The 17,126-nt window shown below is 38.4% G+C and overlaps 1 protein-coding gene across 8 annotated transcripts in view; it reads left to right on the top strand.

The window, feature by feature from the left end:
- The window catches only part of inpp4b (inositol polyphosphate-4-phosphatase type II B), a 244,590-nt gene that overhangs the window by 73,464 nt on the left and 154,000 nt on the right, over positions 1-17,126 (top strand). For 3 of the 8 annotated variants that reach the window (XM_048196108.1, XM_048196110.1, XM_048196109.1), the window contains one exon: positions 267-657. The exons of 4 other annotated variants lie outside the window; for them this stretch is intronic. In XM_048196108.1, the coding sequence (XP_048052065.1) occupies positions 607-657 (51 nt within the window). In that variant the 5' untranslated portion in view covers positions 267-606. Of the gene's footprint in view, positions 1-266; positions 658-12,819; positions 12,975-17,126 lie in introns of those variants that run through there. One more of the 8 variants, XM_048196113.1, reaches the window with a different exon arrangement.

The raw sequence follows: 17,126 nt of genomic DNA, 5'->3' as shown, positions 1-17,126 counted from the left end.
GCAGGGCGAGGCCGGGAGCCGTGGGAGCAAGCCTCGAGTCTCATGGTAGGAGATCCAGAAGGATAAAAGGAGAAATGACCACAGTGCAAGATGAAAGAAGTCCAGGCCTGGGCTTAATGTTTTGTTTTATGTTTGTGTGGCAGTCGTCCATGAGGGGCTGCTGCTTTACTTTCGTTTTGTTGTTTGTTTATTTTGACAATTAAAGTTACTTTGAACCTTTGCCGGTTCCCGCCTCCTTCTTCCCTGAACTTTAAATCTTGTTACAGATGGTGATGGGAGGAATGTGTCACAAAACACAGTGCATCACACTCTGCTGCATATAGGGTTGTATAGCCACAGACCAATCAGAGCGCCTATGATGACCCCTGTCCACTGTTGAAAGAGCCTACAATGGGCAAGCGAGCATCGGAACTGGTCCGTGGAGCAGTGGAAGAAGGTCACCTGGTTCGATGAATCCCATTTTCTTTTACACCACGTGGACGGTCATGTATGTGTGAGCTGTTTACCTGAGGAAGTGATGGCACCAGGATCACTGTGGGACGACAACAAGCCGGTGGAAGGAGTGCGACTGGAATATTCTGCTGGAAACCCTGGGTCCGGCCATTCATGTGGACATATTTGACACGTGCCACCAACCTAAACATTGTGTCAGACCAGGTACACCTTTTCATGACATTGGTGTTCCCTAGTGGAAGTGTCCTCTTTCAGCAGGATAATGCATCTGCCACACTGCACACATTGGTCAGGAATAGTTTGAGGAACATAATGGAGAGTTCAAGGTGTTGCCCTAGCCTCCAAGTTCCCCAGATCTCAATCCAATTGAGCATCTGTTGGATGTTTTGGCAGCATGTGGAGGACCAACAGCATATTAGGCAGTTGGTCATAATGTTTTGGCTCATTGGTGTATATATATTTTCAAAGAGAGATAGCTAAAGTTAGGTGACTGATCATTTTGATCATTTTTAAACACCAAATTTTTATTTTTTATTTTATATTTCTTGAGTTAGTTAACAGATTTGAATCATTTTATGCAATGTGTACAGTATATATATATATATATCGCACATTTTTTTTGTAGTTAATCGCGATTAATCGCATCTAACATTAAAAATTGTAATATACTTTTATATTGTACTGCATAAGTTTACATTGAATCTACAAAATTCATGTAGAAACAACATATTATATGACACCAACATTTTACATACCAGTGAAATTTCACATTTATTAAGTAAACAATCAGTAGTAAAATTAGAATGGCACAAATAAATACAACAGAATAAAAATACAAATTAAAAATTAATGGTGCTTTTTAGATTTTCTGGTGGGTCTAACAGTATGGTAGTATTCATTTAAGAAATAATACAGATTTAAAGTGCACTGTGCAAACAATTACGTTGCCAAGCTAAATTTCCTTAAATTTCCTTAGAGCATAAGACATTAAGACTTTCATTTTATTTGAGTTAGCAATTTTTTTGTGGGTGGTCTGTGGATACTTTGAATCAATAAATGCTGCGTGATTCATTACAGTTTAAGCAATGTGTACAGCAGGAGTCCCTTCAGGTCTTACGGATGATCCGTCATGTTCCTGGCACACTGTACCATCTCTCTCACCTTCCTGAAGGAGTGACTCAAGTGTCATGGCTTTCCTCTCCCGCAGGACTCCTCTCATTTTTGCCGATCTGATGTTGTCCGCTTCCATTGTACGCATTCAAGCAAAGGATGACGTACGGGAGGCAGCCGATGAATACAGACTATCATGCTGCACCATAGAACTTCACAATAGAGCAGTAGTGAGATATTTAAATTGGCTGTTTGCCAACTTCAGTCACTGATATTTTATTTTTGTCAACTTTTCACACTTTTTCTTATAAAAATGTAAAGTATTTCGTATATATAGTGGAGGAAGGTGGTATTAGGGAGATTCTCATTATAGAGTTATAAAGAGCATTTTATTAGATCATAATATGCTCTTGCGTGCAGAATGAGTCTTCAATATTTTTGGTCCTTGAAGAGAAAGACTGCACATTTTAAATGTGAATATTTGCTTTATTTCAAGTTAATTTAGTACATTACCCTCAAAGCTTAAAAAATTCAGTATATATTTCATGCAGTCTTAAAGAAACTAGCATTTGCTGGTGGGTTGTAGGTCTATTTTATTGTATTATTTTTTTCATATTTTATTTTACAGTTATTATTAGAACAGCTGTTTGAACTGGAGCACATCAGCATGTGATATCACCTGCGGAGATTAGCATGGCACCAGTGGCATCTGAACCGGCTCCAGTAACAGGTGAACGGCCTGTCAGAGATTCCCAAGACGATCAGAGGAGGGTCAATGGAAGCAATTACAGCAGCGATGACTGCCGGGATCGGCTTTGGTCGCGCTCCGGTTTTCGGCACTGACCCTCGCGCAGGTGCTCCACGCTGATAACGCCGCCCTGTCAATCTAAATGAAAAGCCACCTTTCCCTCTTCACCACCCCTGCGCTCAGTCCTTCTCTAGTTATATTCGTATTTTAAGGCTGGAAAGAGGAGCAAAGGGCTTTAATAAAAGACCAGGACGAAGAGTTGACAAGTGAAGAGATTTCGGATGACTGCAGAGTGGTGTTTGTATTTCCTGCACGCTTCAGCCAGTGTGTGCGTGATAGACAGACAGAGAGATCATTAAGATGTCCTGGGCCACACACCACGTTGATTAGTGTGTTGTTCGGCTACAAGCATGGCGTCATTTCAGAACAGTCCTTGAAATATCCAAACTCAGCTGAAAGGGAATGCTTTATGAGCACGCATTTCTCATTCCCGCCTGCCAGAGTAATTCCGTGGCCGTCGCATTATCGCTCATTTGTTTATGCTAATTTTATGTTAATGCTCTGTCATTCAAAGGATTCTGGTGGAAGAAAATGGCACCCCGGCCGCTGGTTGCCGAGCGCTGCATGTACTCGTGTTTGTACGTGTGGAATCGTTTCATATTCGTATTTCTCTGCCAGACCATTGACATGTTGTAAGATGAATTTCCTCTTAATTGTTCATGCCTTTAACTTGAAAGGGTTTTTCTACCTTCGTGGACTAGTTTAAACCATTTCAATTTCATTATTTATTGATTTGCATGAATGATTTCATTTGAGAGTGAGTTAGCTTCAGGCAATTCAGCATACAAAGGAATCATATGGCTTCAGAAGATTTGATTGGCATAAACCAGAGGGTTTCAAACTTGTCAGGGACCCCTGGATAAGATGATTAAATTACTGCTAAAATATAAAGGCATCTATACATTTTAAAGTAAAAAAATTATACTGTGTGAGGAAAAAAAACAAAAAAAAAACATGACGGTTCGGTACGTACCTCGGTCACGGGTTCGGTACGGGTTCGGTACAGCAGGAGGGAAAAAATTGAACCTAAAAAAGCTTCTTTTTTTATTAAACAGTGATTTATTAAACAAATTGTGTCTCTTTAAATAAATTAAATTGTAATTGACTTTTTAACTATATACAGGGGCCCTTTCTTGCACATTACTATAATATTAAAGGTTATAATTAACAGCAGAGCCCAAACTATTAAATATTACTGCTATTTATATTTAGATATAATAATCAACAAAAAAATGTAAATTGCACATAAGGCAGGTTTTGCATTGACTTCTAAATCTAATTATAAAATGATTGCTCCAATTCATTTTTGAAATATAATCATTTACATGTTACTGTCATAACTTGTTTTCATGACAAATTTATTTAAACATATATTAAATAATTAAGACATTACTAACAGGTTAAGTAAGCAATAAGGTACGAGAGGCTGTGCTGTATCGTGAATAAGTCACGGCTGAAGGGTGTTGTTAGGTACGATGTGAAGCGGAGTTTGTAAATCCTGCGCTTAGAGACGCCACTGTCGGCCGCTTCAGAGTTCCTATTCCCGGTGCGGATGCAACCAGGAACATGGCGAATTATCGCAGTGGCTAATTCCTATAACTGAGTTCCTAGAACTATTTGGTGCAAAAGCCCTTGTTGTTAATCAATGGTATTTGCTTCTGCTGAAGCCATCAGCCTGCATGTTTAACAGTGGAATTCCTGGTAAAAAAAAAAAAAAAGCATTACCCATGATGCTGTACAGAAAATCACACCAATAGAGTACCTCAGGGATGACGCATTTTTGTAGGCAAAACCCGGAAGCGAGTTAGCATTTTAGGACTTCCGGTTCCAACGCCGTAAAGTCTATGGGTTTTTTTAATGGGTTTTTGCAAAATCGCCTGAAATAAGGTCTGTGGTTAACAAAGCCTCTAAATATTTTCATGTTTTGATCTATGACATAAATCACACCAGTTATAACCCGCTTGTGATTTTTTTAAACCTTTATTGTGTCTTAAAAAACGGCGGTTGCTAACAAGTTGCTAAAAGGGACTACTTCCTTTGGCGGGGACTTCAGACGTCATCATGATAAACAGGACATTTGGACAGCATTTCTCATGAAAAAGTGGATAAGTATTCATACACAGCACAGATCATAATCAGCGAGCATGTTTATAAATAAAGTTGTTTTTTAAATACAGTTTGAGGAAGCTTGGTGGTGACGACGTTGATCCGCGACCATGGTGTGCTGTAGTCCGTTTATATCCTACTGTTAGCCTTTTATATCTGACGACTTTATTTAGGCTTCAAAATGTATTTATTTTGTTTTAACTTGTAAAGATTATCTTGATAGACAAAACTTGTAATTGTCATATCCCTTTGTTAAACACAGAGCTTATTTTGTGCGATTTTCCAAAAGTTTATGGGAAAAATGCATAGGCTTTCAACCGAGGGAACCCGTGCAAAAACGCGTCATCCCTGAGGTACTATATTAGAGAATCGAAAAAAGCAAAACCTGCCAAAATAGCTCTTTAACTCCACCCACTTCCATGAAGCAATGTGAATGATGTAATCGAGTCGATCTCTATGCCCTCAAAATACTTAAATGTTTGTGTGTATGTGTGTATATAAGTATACAGTCTTGTACCTTTGTCTTTTTGTCTGATTTTCAAAAACTTTTTTTGCTTCAAATCAAAGTTTATATTGTGATTCACCTCGTAGCTGATTGGTTTGGTTCATGGCTTATAACCCTTTTTTAACAAAGACTTTTTTGAGATCCCTATGGGAAAAATGAATGGAAAAAATACTTCCGGAACCAGTGGCGCTGAAGAAGGGGGCAGGCACTAATGCACTCTGTTGCGGTCCATGGACCTTAGTTTTAAATCATCTGGTATAAAGTACTTTCATGGTGTGTTTTTTTTTCTTTCCCTTTTTTGGGCTTGACAGATGTGGTCACTATGATCTTTTGTTTGGGTTTGGAAAACAAGAGCAAGTAAATGATTTTTTTGGCTGAACTATTCCTTGTATAAAAGCTTCCCCTCTGAGCGGTAATCACTGAACGGCCAGTAAACACTGTCTCCATGAAGCTGTGGAGGTGAAGAGTGATGAATTAGGTTGTTAATACAGTGCCATTGTAAACGGTCACAGGGTTTTATACAGCGCCGAATATTAATAGCGATTTGGATGTCTGCTTCTTGATTTTATAGCGGTGGAAAGTGGCAAAGCGCCAGAACGTGAGCAAACTTGGCTGACTGATTGTTAGACAAATGAAGCAGTCAAATAAAAGAAAGCAGCTGCTGAATTTTACGTGCAGACGGGAGTTAGTGAGAGGCGGCTTTGCGGCATCTGCTGTTTTACCGCCGTGTGAAGTCTGTCACAGTTATAAAAGTGCCGAGGCGCCATGACAAGGGTGGGCAAGATAATATGGTTGTGGCATTTGGGAACAACTCAAGGAGCCTTAAAGAAGCATGATCATAGTCTGGCATAATGCAGCAAGCCAATTATTCTTGTATATACTGTAGCAAATGATAAAAAGTGCATAACAAAATGACAAAAAAATGAACATGAATAAAAATAAAAGATCATTTAAAATATGAATAAAACTAAAATAGCACTGGTTGCCACTTGATGTCCTGAAGTAAAAGCCGACTCTTTTAGGGAAGCAAGCGCTTCTGTCAGGTATTGATGGACCCCGTCTGGAGGTGCTGTGGTTTAGTCAAACATCACAAATCTTTTTAGAAACTCATTCTTCAGTCGTGCTCTTAACCGCTCCAGTTATCCTTTCTCTTTATAATCCCATTCCAGGTTCTACAAGATGGGATTTGTCCAGATCAATTTTGTAATGCGTTTTTCATTTTGAAATGTAATTAAGGTGGTCTCTCTTCTACCTCCCACTCATCACTGATTCATATTCTGTCACCTGGTTGTGCAGATTTGGATTAGTGGGTCAAGGGTGAGTTCAGTGCTTGGCTAACTCTAATCTCTCAATGTAAAACTGGCTTACTGTTACTTTAATATCCATGGAAGTCGGCTCATGGCAGCTTTCTTTTGAAGTAGGGGTTATTCCACCACTCAAACAGCCTCAGCCTCAGAGAGTTTGTTCAAGGTCCACCTGATGCGTTTTACACAGGCAGCACTTACCAAAATCTCTGATCTGATTGTGTTTACGAATCTTCTGGGATTCAGGGTCGCAGGATCAGTGCTTTTGAGAAAGAACAGAATTTGATTGCTCTATTTTATTTTATTTTATTTTTTTGTTTTATTTTATTCCTGTCCTTGCACCGGTGCAGATATTTCTAAATTGAATTTTCTTTTATTTTTTATTTATTTTAGGACTTTTTTCCTTTCCTTGTACCGAGGCAGGTTTTTTGCATATGGACCTTACAGGCTAATTATTTGCTTAAATCACTGAATATCAAAGTCGGGAGAGGATCTTAAATCATTTATAATTGTGACATTATAAATTAGCTATAAAAATAAATCCATGTCAGTCAATTCAGTATAATCTGAGTAACGCCTCTCACACACAGCTGCTGATTTTCTCCATCAGATGTTTTAAACTTCACACACCAGGTGTCAAAACAACTGGTCCATGTGTGATAACACTAATAATATCTACCAAGATTTTATGCTTGGCATATGCATGTGTTGACAGCATTCTTTTTTTTTTTTTTGGTCACAAGCATTATACTGATATGTTTTTTAAAGGGGTCCAAATATGCTTTTTCACTTTTTCAACTTTAGTTACTATGTAATGTATAAAAAAGATCTGCAAGGTTACAAAGCTCAAAGTTCACTCAAAAGGAAGATATCTTATTTAACAGAATCCACTTTTCAAGAGCTACAACGAATGACTTGTTTGGACTACAGCACACTTTTTCCAGGTCTTGTGAAGTCACAATGCTACTCATTTAAATAATCTCCGCCCATGGAATATGTTCTGTTGTGCTTTCTAGTAACAGTTCCAACCTTATGTTGTTGCTACGATGTAAACAAATGGCGAAGCTGTTTGGCTTCGCTAGCCTGCTAGCTAACATTGCATTGTTGATATAGTGTTTACCGTAGCATTTGTAAACTCTCGTTTTTTTTTAAGATTGTTCACTGCCCCTCTGGAAAATTAAGCATAGTTTTGTGATCGATTACGGTTTGTATTCAAGGCCGACGGAAGCGCTGGGCAAACTGGGCAATTGCCCAGAGCACCAGACCACTAGAGGGCACCGCACGATGACTAGCACGATCGACAAAGTCTTCTCTGGGAGTTTGATTGACAGGCGATCTAACCAATCATAACACAGAATCCACCGTTATGTCTGACAAAACAGTCAGGAGAGTTAATAGGTTAACGTCGGTGTACTGACATCTTTCCGCGGTTGAACCAACATTCCTTCTGATGTTCGTTCATGTTTATTTGATACTATAAATTAACTAGTAAGAGATGATTGGTTCACGAGCCATTTGAACTGGGGCACTACCTGTCACGACACCTTAATAATAGACGCCACACGCCACAAAATGGTACTTATTGCAGCCAAAGCAAGAAAGGTCCATTACAAGAAAGGTTCATTACACCTGTCTTAAGTCATCAGTAGGGGTCAATATGATAAACTGGCATTTTTTTCTCTCAAAAATTTGAATGTAGGGGGCAGCATATTCCTATTTTACCCAAAACGCTGGATTGTCTTCCACTGGCCCTGTTTGTATTACCATAGTTTTACGACAAATATCACCTTTCCTGACTAACCAATCACAGGATATTTTGCATTTCAGAAGGAGGGCCTTCATTGAAACAGGAACTAAACACTGTGTTTGAGACAGACTGGGCAGAGAGATGCTGTAATATGTGAAAAATAATGCATTTTTTTGAACAATCAAGCATGGAAACCTATTCTAGTACACCCCAAAAACAAAACCATGACTTCGTAAAAGGGCAAAATAGGACCCAATTAAAGTATGGGTTGCAATTACACATCTGTGATTTTTAATGTACTGATTTTGACAGAATTGGCATCTTTGTAGTTAATGCAAAGGCTCATTGTGGGTGTAAGGTCTAGTGCTTATGTAGGCAGCATTTTAAATCACAAAGGCTGTTTTCAAAAGGTAGGCAGCATAATTTAACAAGCTCATTGAAAAATCCACTCAGACAAAGTGAGAAATGTTGATTTGTAAATCACTCAATACCAAAGAGTATCGCTAAAACAGATCCTATAAAAACTATTATGCATAATTTTTAGACTATTTTACCTCATGTTTGAGTATGCTGTGTATTTTTATGGTTAGAGTATTGCATCATATGCGTTTCAACACGCTAATGCCAAATTATGAATCAGATGTGAGTCAAATCTCCTGTTTGCTTCACATGAGGCATGTTTTTGTATGTTGCCGTATATGTAGCATTTCAGTCATGTTGCCTATGTATGCAGCTCACTAGATTTTAGAGCAGAGCCACAGACACAAAGCACTTCCTTAATTGGACTTCCTGCATGTCAAAGAGACGCCGCATGATAGTGTCACCCGGAGGCTTGTGCGTGTGTCAGTGTGTTTGATGGCTCTTTCCTGACCAGCATCAAGAGCTATCCCCCCCACTGTTGCCATGGGTTATTTGAGGTGCATTCATTCAAGTGTATGACTGCGTGTTTGAGTGACTGTAAAATGACCTTGTGCTTAAAGTCTTCATAGTTAAAGCGTATCACAGAGTTACTACAGACAAGTCGACCAGCCAGAAGCCACTCTGTTGATGTTGGTCAGCCAAATGTTATCTCTCATCGAGTGTAGTTCTGTGAAACTTTACACTGTGCTGTTTGTGATCTCTCTGCGCTCGCTCTGAGATGATCAAGCCTGTGCATCTTCGTGTCATTGTCATTTTTATCTGTGAGCCGCCCACCTGCATGCTTCAAAGAGACAGGAAGATGAGGAACGGGCAGAGGTGCAATTGTGAAACAAACATATCAGTTTCTGTGACACACAGTATGTAACTAAGTGAGATAAGAACCCTCAAACTCTGACCTTTGACCTCTGAACCAAACAGCCACTAATTGATTTAATCTCTTGCCACGATCCTGTTCTTAGAAGTGATATAATGAATGCTATACCTACAATATAACAATATAAACTGCAGATAAAACATAGATTGAATAAAGACAGAACTAAGATTCCAGATTGAAAGCAGAACAGTTATATTAACCATATATTGGTTGCATATATATATATATATATATATATATATATATATATATATATATATATATATATATATATACCAATCAGGCATAACATTATGAGCTCTGACAGGTGAAGTGAATAACACTGATCATCTCTTCATCACGGCACCTGTAAGTGGGTGGGATATATTAGGCAGCGAGTGAACATTTTGTCCTCAAAGTTGATGTTAGAAGCAGGAAAAATGGGCAAGCGTAAGGATTTGAGTGAGTTTGACAAGGACCAAATTGTGATGGCTAGAAGACTGGGTCAGAGCATCTCCAAAACTGCAGCTCTTGTGGGGTGTTCCCGGTCTGCAGTGGTCAGTATCTATCAAAAGAGGTTCAAGGAAGGAACAGTGCTGACCATGACCCTGTCGTTGATGCACGTGGGGAGCGAAGGCTGGCCCGTGTGGTCCGATCCAACAGACGAGCTACTGTAGCTCAATTTGCTCAAGAAGTTAATGCTGGTTCTGATAGAAAGGTGTCAGAATACACAGTGCATCAGTTTGTTGCGTATGGAGCTGAATCGCCGCAGACCAGTCAGGGTGCCCATGCTGACCTCTGTCCACTCTCCAACAGTGGGCACGTGAGCATCAGAACTGGACCACGGAGCAATGGAAGAAGGTGGCCTGGTCTGAATCACGTGATGAATCTGATGAACCACCCTTTCACGGAAACGGAATTCCCTGGTGGCTCTGGCCTCTTTCAGCAGGATAAACACTGCCACAAAGCAACAATGGTTCAGGAATGGTTTGAGGAGCACAACAACGAGATTGAGGTGTTGACTTGGCCTCCAAATTCCCCAGATCTCAATCCAACCGAGCGTCTGTGGGATGTGCTGAACAAACAAGTCGATCCATGGAGGCTCCACCTCGCAACTTACAGGATCTGCTGCTAACATCTTGGTGCAGATACCACAGCACACCTTCAGGGGTCTAGAGGAGTCCATGCCTCAACGGGTCAGGGCTGCTTTGGCAGCAAAAGGGGGACCAACACAATATTAAAGAAGGTGGTCATAATGTTATGCCTAATTGGTGTATATATATAATGTGGCATGAGGTTACTCAAAGTTCAGTTTGATTAGCTCTGTGGGAGCACAAGGACCCTTCGAGGTCTGACAATGGAGCGAGACTTCCAGCCAGGGACTCGATTCTGATTAGTCTGTTGTGTCACTCTGCAGTCAAGTATTTCTGTATAATGATGTTAAACTGCCTAATTGACTGATTTTCAACATAGCTGTGCTAGGTTTATGTCTTTCATATCACTCTGCGGTCTCTTTCTTCCAGCATAATAGTTTCAACTCAAATCAATATTGTCCATTTATTTATTTAATTGGTAAGAAGAAGAAGCAGTGAGCAGGATAATGTACAGTCAGAGGGATGTTATGGCAAAATAAAGCCCTTTAGGGTGAGACCAGATTAATCCTGATCAGCCTGTCAGAGTTTGTTTTGTGATAATGACCTGCTGATTACATCATCCCTCACAGATCTACCCATGAGCTCTGTGGTTTTAGTATCTGTCTCATCTTCAGAAGACCAATGAATAATGAAACAATGGTGAACAATAGGTTGTGTGCAGTTCATGCATTTCTCATCATTTAGTTCATTGTGCTTTACGTTTTACTTCCAGTTTTAAATAGGATGTAGAGTTGTAATGCTATGAAATTCATATATCTACTGTAACACATTTCATTTTCAGTATGGGGAATTTCCAGAAACAGTAGCTAATATATATATAATTAATTTTTGAAATGGCAACATATATATATATATATATATATTAGGGCTGGGCGATAAATCGATTTTATCGATTAACTCGAATTTGACGTTAAGGGCGATTTGTTTTTAATGAAAATCGGTTTTCTCTTTAACTTCCACCACCGGCTCTCCCCTTAGGCTTCCGTAGTTCAGAGTGGGCTCGCCCTCCCCCCGCTTACCTTACAGTCAGCCGCACACAGACAACATAGCAGGTAACAGCGCAGAGCTCCTTCCAAAGAAAGGCACCGTTTCATCCGTTGTTTGGAATGGACTATATGCACGGAGCGTTCTTTAGAACTTCCGCATTAATATAAGCCAGCTCGAAAACTTCCGGTGAGATGTCATTTGCTGGTGTGTTGAGCATCAGTAGTGTAATACTTAGTTTATAATCAGATTATAGTCACTTAAATAGGCATAGCATCAATTTAGTTATTCAAACATAACACGCATACAAAATAAATAAATAAGGACGTACCTCAGTGTTCCTCCTCGGCTAAATTCAATTCGACCATCAGTTTTCACACTTTTATGTGAAAAAAAAAGCTTCAAAAATTAAATATTTATTGTACACTTTAGTTAGATTCATTTAATAAAATGTGTGTTTTTATAAGAGTGCTGAAATCATTGATCTTGCGCTGCATTGACTGACAGCTGCTGTGATTACAAGGTAAAAGTGCGGTATCACTTCCTGTTTAATTAATTCACCATAAAAGTTATTGTTTTTCTTAAGTTTTGTAAGTATTTCATACTTCACATTGACAAAATATATTTGTAAACCTAGTTACTTTATAATGTTTAACATTTAGTCAAAAACAAAGTGAAAAACGATTAGAGGAAATGGCTCACAAATGCGCAAATACATGCTACTTTGCCGCCACCTGCTGGTTAAAGTGGTAATATTGTCTTTTTTATTTTTAAATAAGTGTTTTCTATCAAATGATGAATTTACTATATTTTTAAACGATCGGTTTTACAATGGGGACAATCTCAGAAGGATGAACAAGTAATGTTTGTGGTCATCATAAACTGCATAAGCGAAAATCTGAACAAAATAAAGAGTACATTTGTTTTGAGCAATTTCTTTGTCGGTTGTTGTTTGTTTTTAAATAGAAAAAAAAAATCGATTAAAATCGAAAATCGGGTTTGGTGTGAAAAAATCAGAGATTTTTTTTTTAAGTCATATCGCCCAGCCCTAATATATATATATATATATATATATATATATATATATATATATATTTTTTTTTTTTTTTTTTTTAAATCCACTTTGATGACTGATAATTGTTTTGACCTTATTGAATTTTATCTAGTGAAATGTTTAATCAAAAAAATATTTTGAAAAGATGTTTTGTCTGTGTTTATGATAATGAAATTATCATTAAATTCCTCTTCCTGTTCATGAATTGGAAGAGAGCCAGCTCTTAAATTTTGACTTGTTCATCTCTGGCTGTTGTAATTGGCTTGTAATGGTCATGTGGAGGTTTGGGGCGAGCATGGGCACGTTGTGGAATGACTCTACACAACTGTTATTTCTTGTGTTAGGAGTTGTTCGCTCACTTGTGTTTTAGTACATGGAGTAAGTCTGATCAAGGACAAATCTATTGATGCTTTAATTCAAAGGCCTGTCGCTGTTTATGAAGTTAAGAAGCATTATTGGGTCTGAAGCTCAAGCCGGTAGGTCACTCTCCATGCGTTTGTGCTGCGCTACTTCTGATGAATCATTTTGTTGCAGTCTGTATACCATACTTGGTTAGTTGCTAACCATACTAACCATGTTCAGTAGAAGGTGTGTGCAAGCTGTGTTTCTCTGTTGAGTTGTAGACTTATACTTGTATTAAGTAAATACAACTGAAGTAAACCTTCAAGAGAAAGTGCACATACTCACATGACCCCACTGTTGCTTAAGTGTCAAGATGTTAGTCTAGACAACATTATACTATATAAGAGCTCATGACTGTTTCTGTCCATGTGTCATGTTCAGTTACATCAGGTCATGAAGGGAAGTTCAGTCTCAATCGCTCATACAGTATGCCGTGCTTCCCACAGGTTTGAAATATACTTGCGGTGGTAGCCGGGTGAAAAATCCTCCTATTACCCACGGCACAAAAATGGTCTACTACATGTGACAAACAAATAATGTTTTTATCATTATTTATTTTATTTTTTATTTTATTTTAATTACATAGCATACTATTACATTTAATTACATACTAATATTATGCATTATTATGCATTGTAAATTATGCAAAATTACAGCATTTAAATGGTTCTCCTTTTCCTATGTTTTCTTTGCTGTCATATAGTGTCTCTCTCAGTGAATGGGACACAGATTTTACTAGTAAAATTTATATAATGAATAATATGTGTGTCAAATAATGTTCTTAGTCTTTTCTTCCTGTGGAGGAGACTACAATAATTTACTATGAATTAAATGGAAATCAAATTAAATACAATTTATTGTGTAACCAAAATACCAATAATGCCCAAAAGAAAAAGAAAAAAACTTCGCGTGTGTTATTTCTAAACAAGCCCGAAATACACCGGGACTCTTATTTTGAAATGTCTGTTCTATTGCAGGCTGATCCTTCAGATTCTTACAACTGTATAAAATGTTTTATATAAAGGCCACGAAGTAGACATTGTAATAATTCATCAACTTTAGTTCATGAGCAATCGCTTGGCATAAATCTGCACTTTTCATTGATTGAGAATCACTTTGAAGCAGTTTTGCGCGAGCTTGTAGAACACGCAACAGCGCCCCCTTGTGACTTTGCAAAATACAGCGCCCGTGGGAATGTCAGCCGGAGTAAACAGTTCTGACGCACACATAACGAGCAGGTACGAAACGACTAGTTAATCGACCGCGGATGGTTTCATTATCTTGGGCGGATATAAAAGTATAAGAGGATAAATATAATAAAAGCAAAAATGTGTCTCCAATATACTTGGGCGGCCGTTATTATTCCTGGGCGGCCCGCCCAAGTAAAGTCTATGTGTGGGAAGCACTGGTATGTTGGTAGTAAACAAATTTCTACAGCATCTGAAGTGTGCTCTTTGAACTCAGAGATGCTTTATCATTGTAGTGTGACCTGTATTTTGTTTATGTGTGTGTTTTAAAAGTTGCTTTTCAGTTTAAAGGCTGTTTACAGTAAAAGACAGAGCAGACTGAATTGACCAGATTAATCTTAAACAAACATGCCTAAGGTATTGAAATTGTAGGCCTCTTGCGCTTTATTTCGATGGTCCACTTTAGGCACTCTGCTTATATAAGTAACTGTGCAACTACATGATAAATAACTCTCATTAGAATATCAGTAGACTGTTAGTTGAGGTTTAAGTGTTATGGTTTGGATTAGTAGGATAATTTGACATGTAGTTGCAAAGTTACTTATAGTTAGTAGAATGTCTAAAATAGATTTTCGAAATAAAGTGTTACCCAGATATCTGTTTTCACTGTCTCAGAGGCCAGTGCTGTTGAAGCGGCTGCTGAGTACAGAAATTAAGAAGTTATTTTTTAATAATGTAATGTAAATTTGTCATCATGCGGTTCCAGTAGTGTAAGAGGTTATGTAACAGTTTTATGCCGCCAGACATTTGATCGTCAGACTGTACTGAATAAGCAGCTTATATTGGTTTAGACCCGCCCACTTAGACAGTTTGATTGACATACATAGTGGCTAATCACAGTTTGTTTTGCTTTTACATGCAGTTTTGAATGTCAGTCGACATTCATTGGTTTCTTTCATATCCAGTGGAGTTTTTTTTTTAAATGCAAAAAAAACAAAAAACAAAATCTTAACTTGTATTAAATTATCAATGCATTTCTATTTTTGAATTTTGGGAGCACTCTCTTAGCAGCTGCTGCAGATGAAACACTACCATTGCAACAGGTTCATGTACAGTAAACCAAACTAATGTTGGTGTGAAACCTCAGTGTGAAGATGTAAGCTGCACTGAAAGATGGTTTGTATATGTGTGAACACTGAAAGATCGCACCAGTCTGCGAATTCTTATCAATTTTGTTTTGACATTGCATCAAAGATAACTACAATAATGCAGTTTAAACCATGTTTTGTGTAGCTTTTATTTGTTACTACTAATGTACTTCAAATATTATTAATATTCACCTTCTTTTTAGACCATTAGACATCAAATTATCTGTAAACACTGAAGCTGTCATAATAAAGGAGGTGCAGGTTTAGTTAAAAAAAAACCCAGCTCACTCACAGATCATCATTTCAAGGTCATCATGATTCAAATGTGACCAAAGTGGTGTTGCCTGTGTGGTTAAGTTATTTACTCTAATTAGTCCTTCCATTTTCACTAGTTTGACCTATTTAGACTGATTGCATTGACGGTGATCGGCCAATCACAGGCACTGCCTGCTCTCATGTGACCTTGCACTGGTATATTTCCACTACATTTGCTACTGTAACATTTATAATAATTTATTATTAGTCTTAATCCCGACCTATTTCAAAGAAAATACACAATGCAGTAAACCCAGAAATCTTTTTACAGACTGTGATGGCACATTTCCACAGTTATTATTATGCTTTTTCGTATATATATTACCTTTCATGCAGTGTTTAATATAGCTGTTTGTTAAAGGTCCCGTTCTTCGTGATCCCATGTTTCAAACTTTAGTTAGTGTGTAATGTTGTTGTTAGAGTATAAATAAAATCTGTAAAATTTTAAAGCTCAAAGTTCAATGCCAAGCGAGATATTTTATTTAACAGAAGTCGCCTACATCGAACGGCCAGTTTGGACTACATCCCTCTACTTCCTTCTTTAATGACGTCACTAAAACAGTTTTTTGACTAACCTCCGCCCACAGGAATACACAAGAGTTGCGTTTGTAGAGTGTGTTTGTCGCCATGTCGTCGAAACGCTGTTATTTTCATCCCGCAGTCCAATCACCGGGTCTAATTCCGGCTAAAATTAAAGGGATACTCCACCGTTTTTTCATATTAAACTATGTTATTCCCTTAACTAAGACGAGTCGATACATACCTCTCTCGTCTCAGTGCGTGCACTAAATAGCTCTGTCTTGCGGCGAAACTTTGTTAGCACTTAGCTTAGCCCAGTTCATTCAATAGGGGCCAAGCAGAGAAGCTACCAAACACCTCCACGTTTTCCCTATTTAAATACAGTTACTCGAGTAGTGTAACTCGACCTAGGACGGTGACACAAAACAAAACGTTGCGCTTTTCTAAGCGTGTAAAATGGATAACTATATTGTATGGCGGAATACCATAGCAAGTGCTCAGGAGCACTTTGACTTGGCGCAGTAATATCTTCACTCGTGAAAAGTCCTCTCACCGGCCCCCGCTCCCTCTCCTCCTCCCTCTCATTTCCGTCAATAGAACCAGCGTGACTTTTACCACCTGTGCTATTAGCAAACTGCAAGATATCATTTGCAATGGCGGACTTTGTAGATGATTATGACTTGTTTGTAGCGGACCCAGAGCCATATCTGTTTGAACCCAAGTACACGGAGGAGGAATTAGCTCTTATGGACCGTGAGAGGGAAAAAAGATACGAACCAGAACAGACCGGAGCCGGCGAAAGAACACGGGCAAACAGCAATTGGTGGTGCAAGTGTGACTGTTGCGAACAGCAATGGTGTTTTTGGATTCTTGTTCAAAGCAGCTAACCAAGCTCTCCGCTGTATGTGGTGAGTTGGAATTCTGTGAAACATGACGGCACTATATACCTTCTCCTTGTTATCACAACCCTTTACGATGCACGTTATAACCATGATTGTCCACAAACTATCTTCCTACAACCTGATACTTCGTCAACTCTGCTCAAACTATTACTACT

The sequence above is a fragment of the Megalobrama amblycephala genome, linkage group LG7, assembly GCF_018812025.1.
Source record: "Megalobrama amblycephala isolate DHTTF-2021 linkage group LG7, ASM1881202v1, whole genome shotgun sequence".
Lineage (NCBI taxonomy): Eukaryota > Metazoa > Chordata > Actinopteri > Cypriniformes > Xenocyprididae > Megalobrama > Megalobrama amblycephala.
The sequence above is the reverse complement of the archived record's forward strand: the minus strand, read 5'-3'. Positions and strand labels throughout refer to the sequence as shown.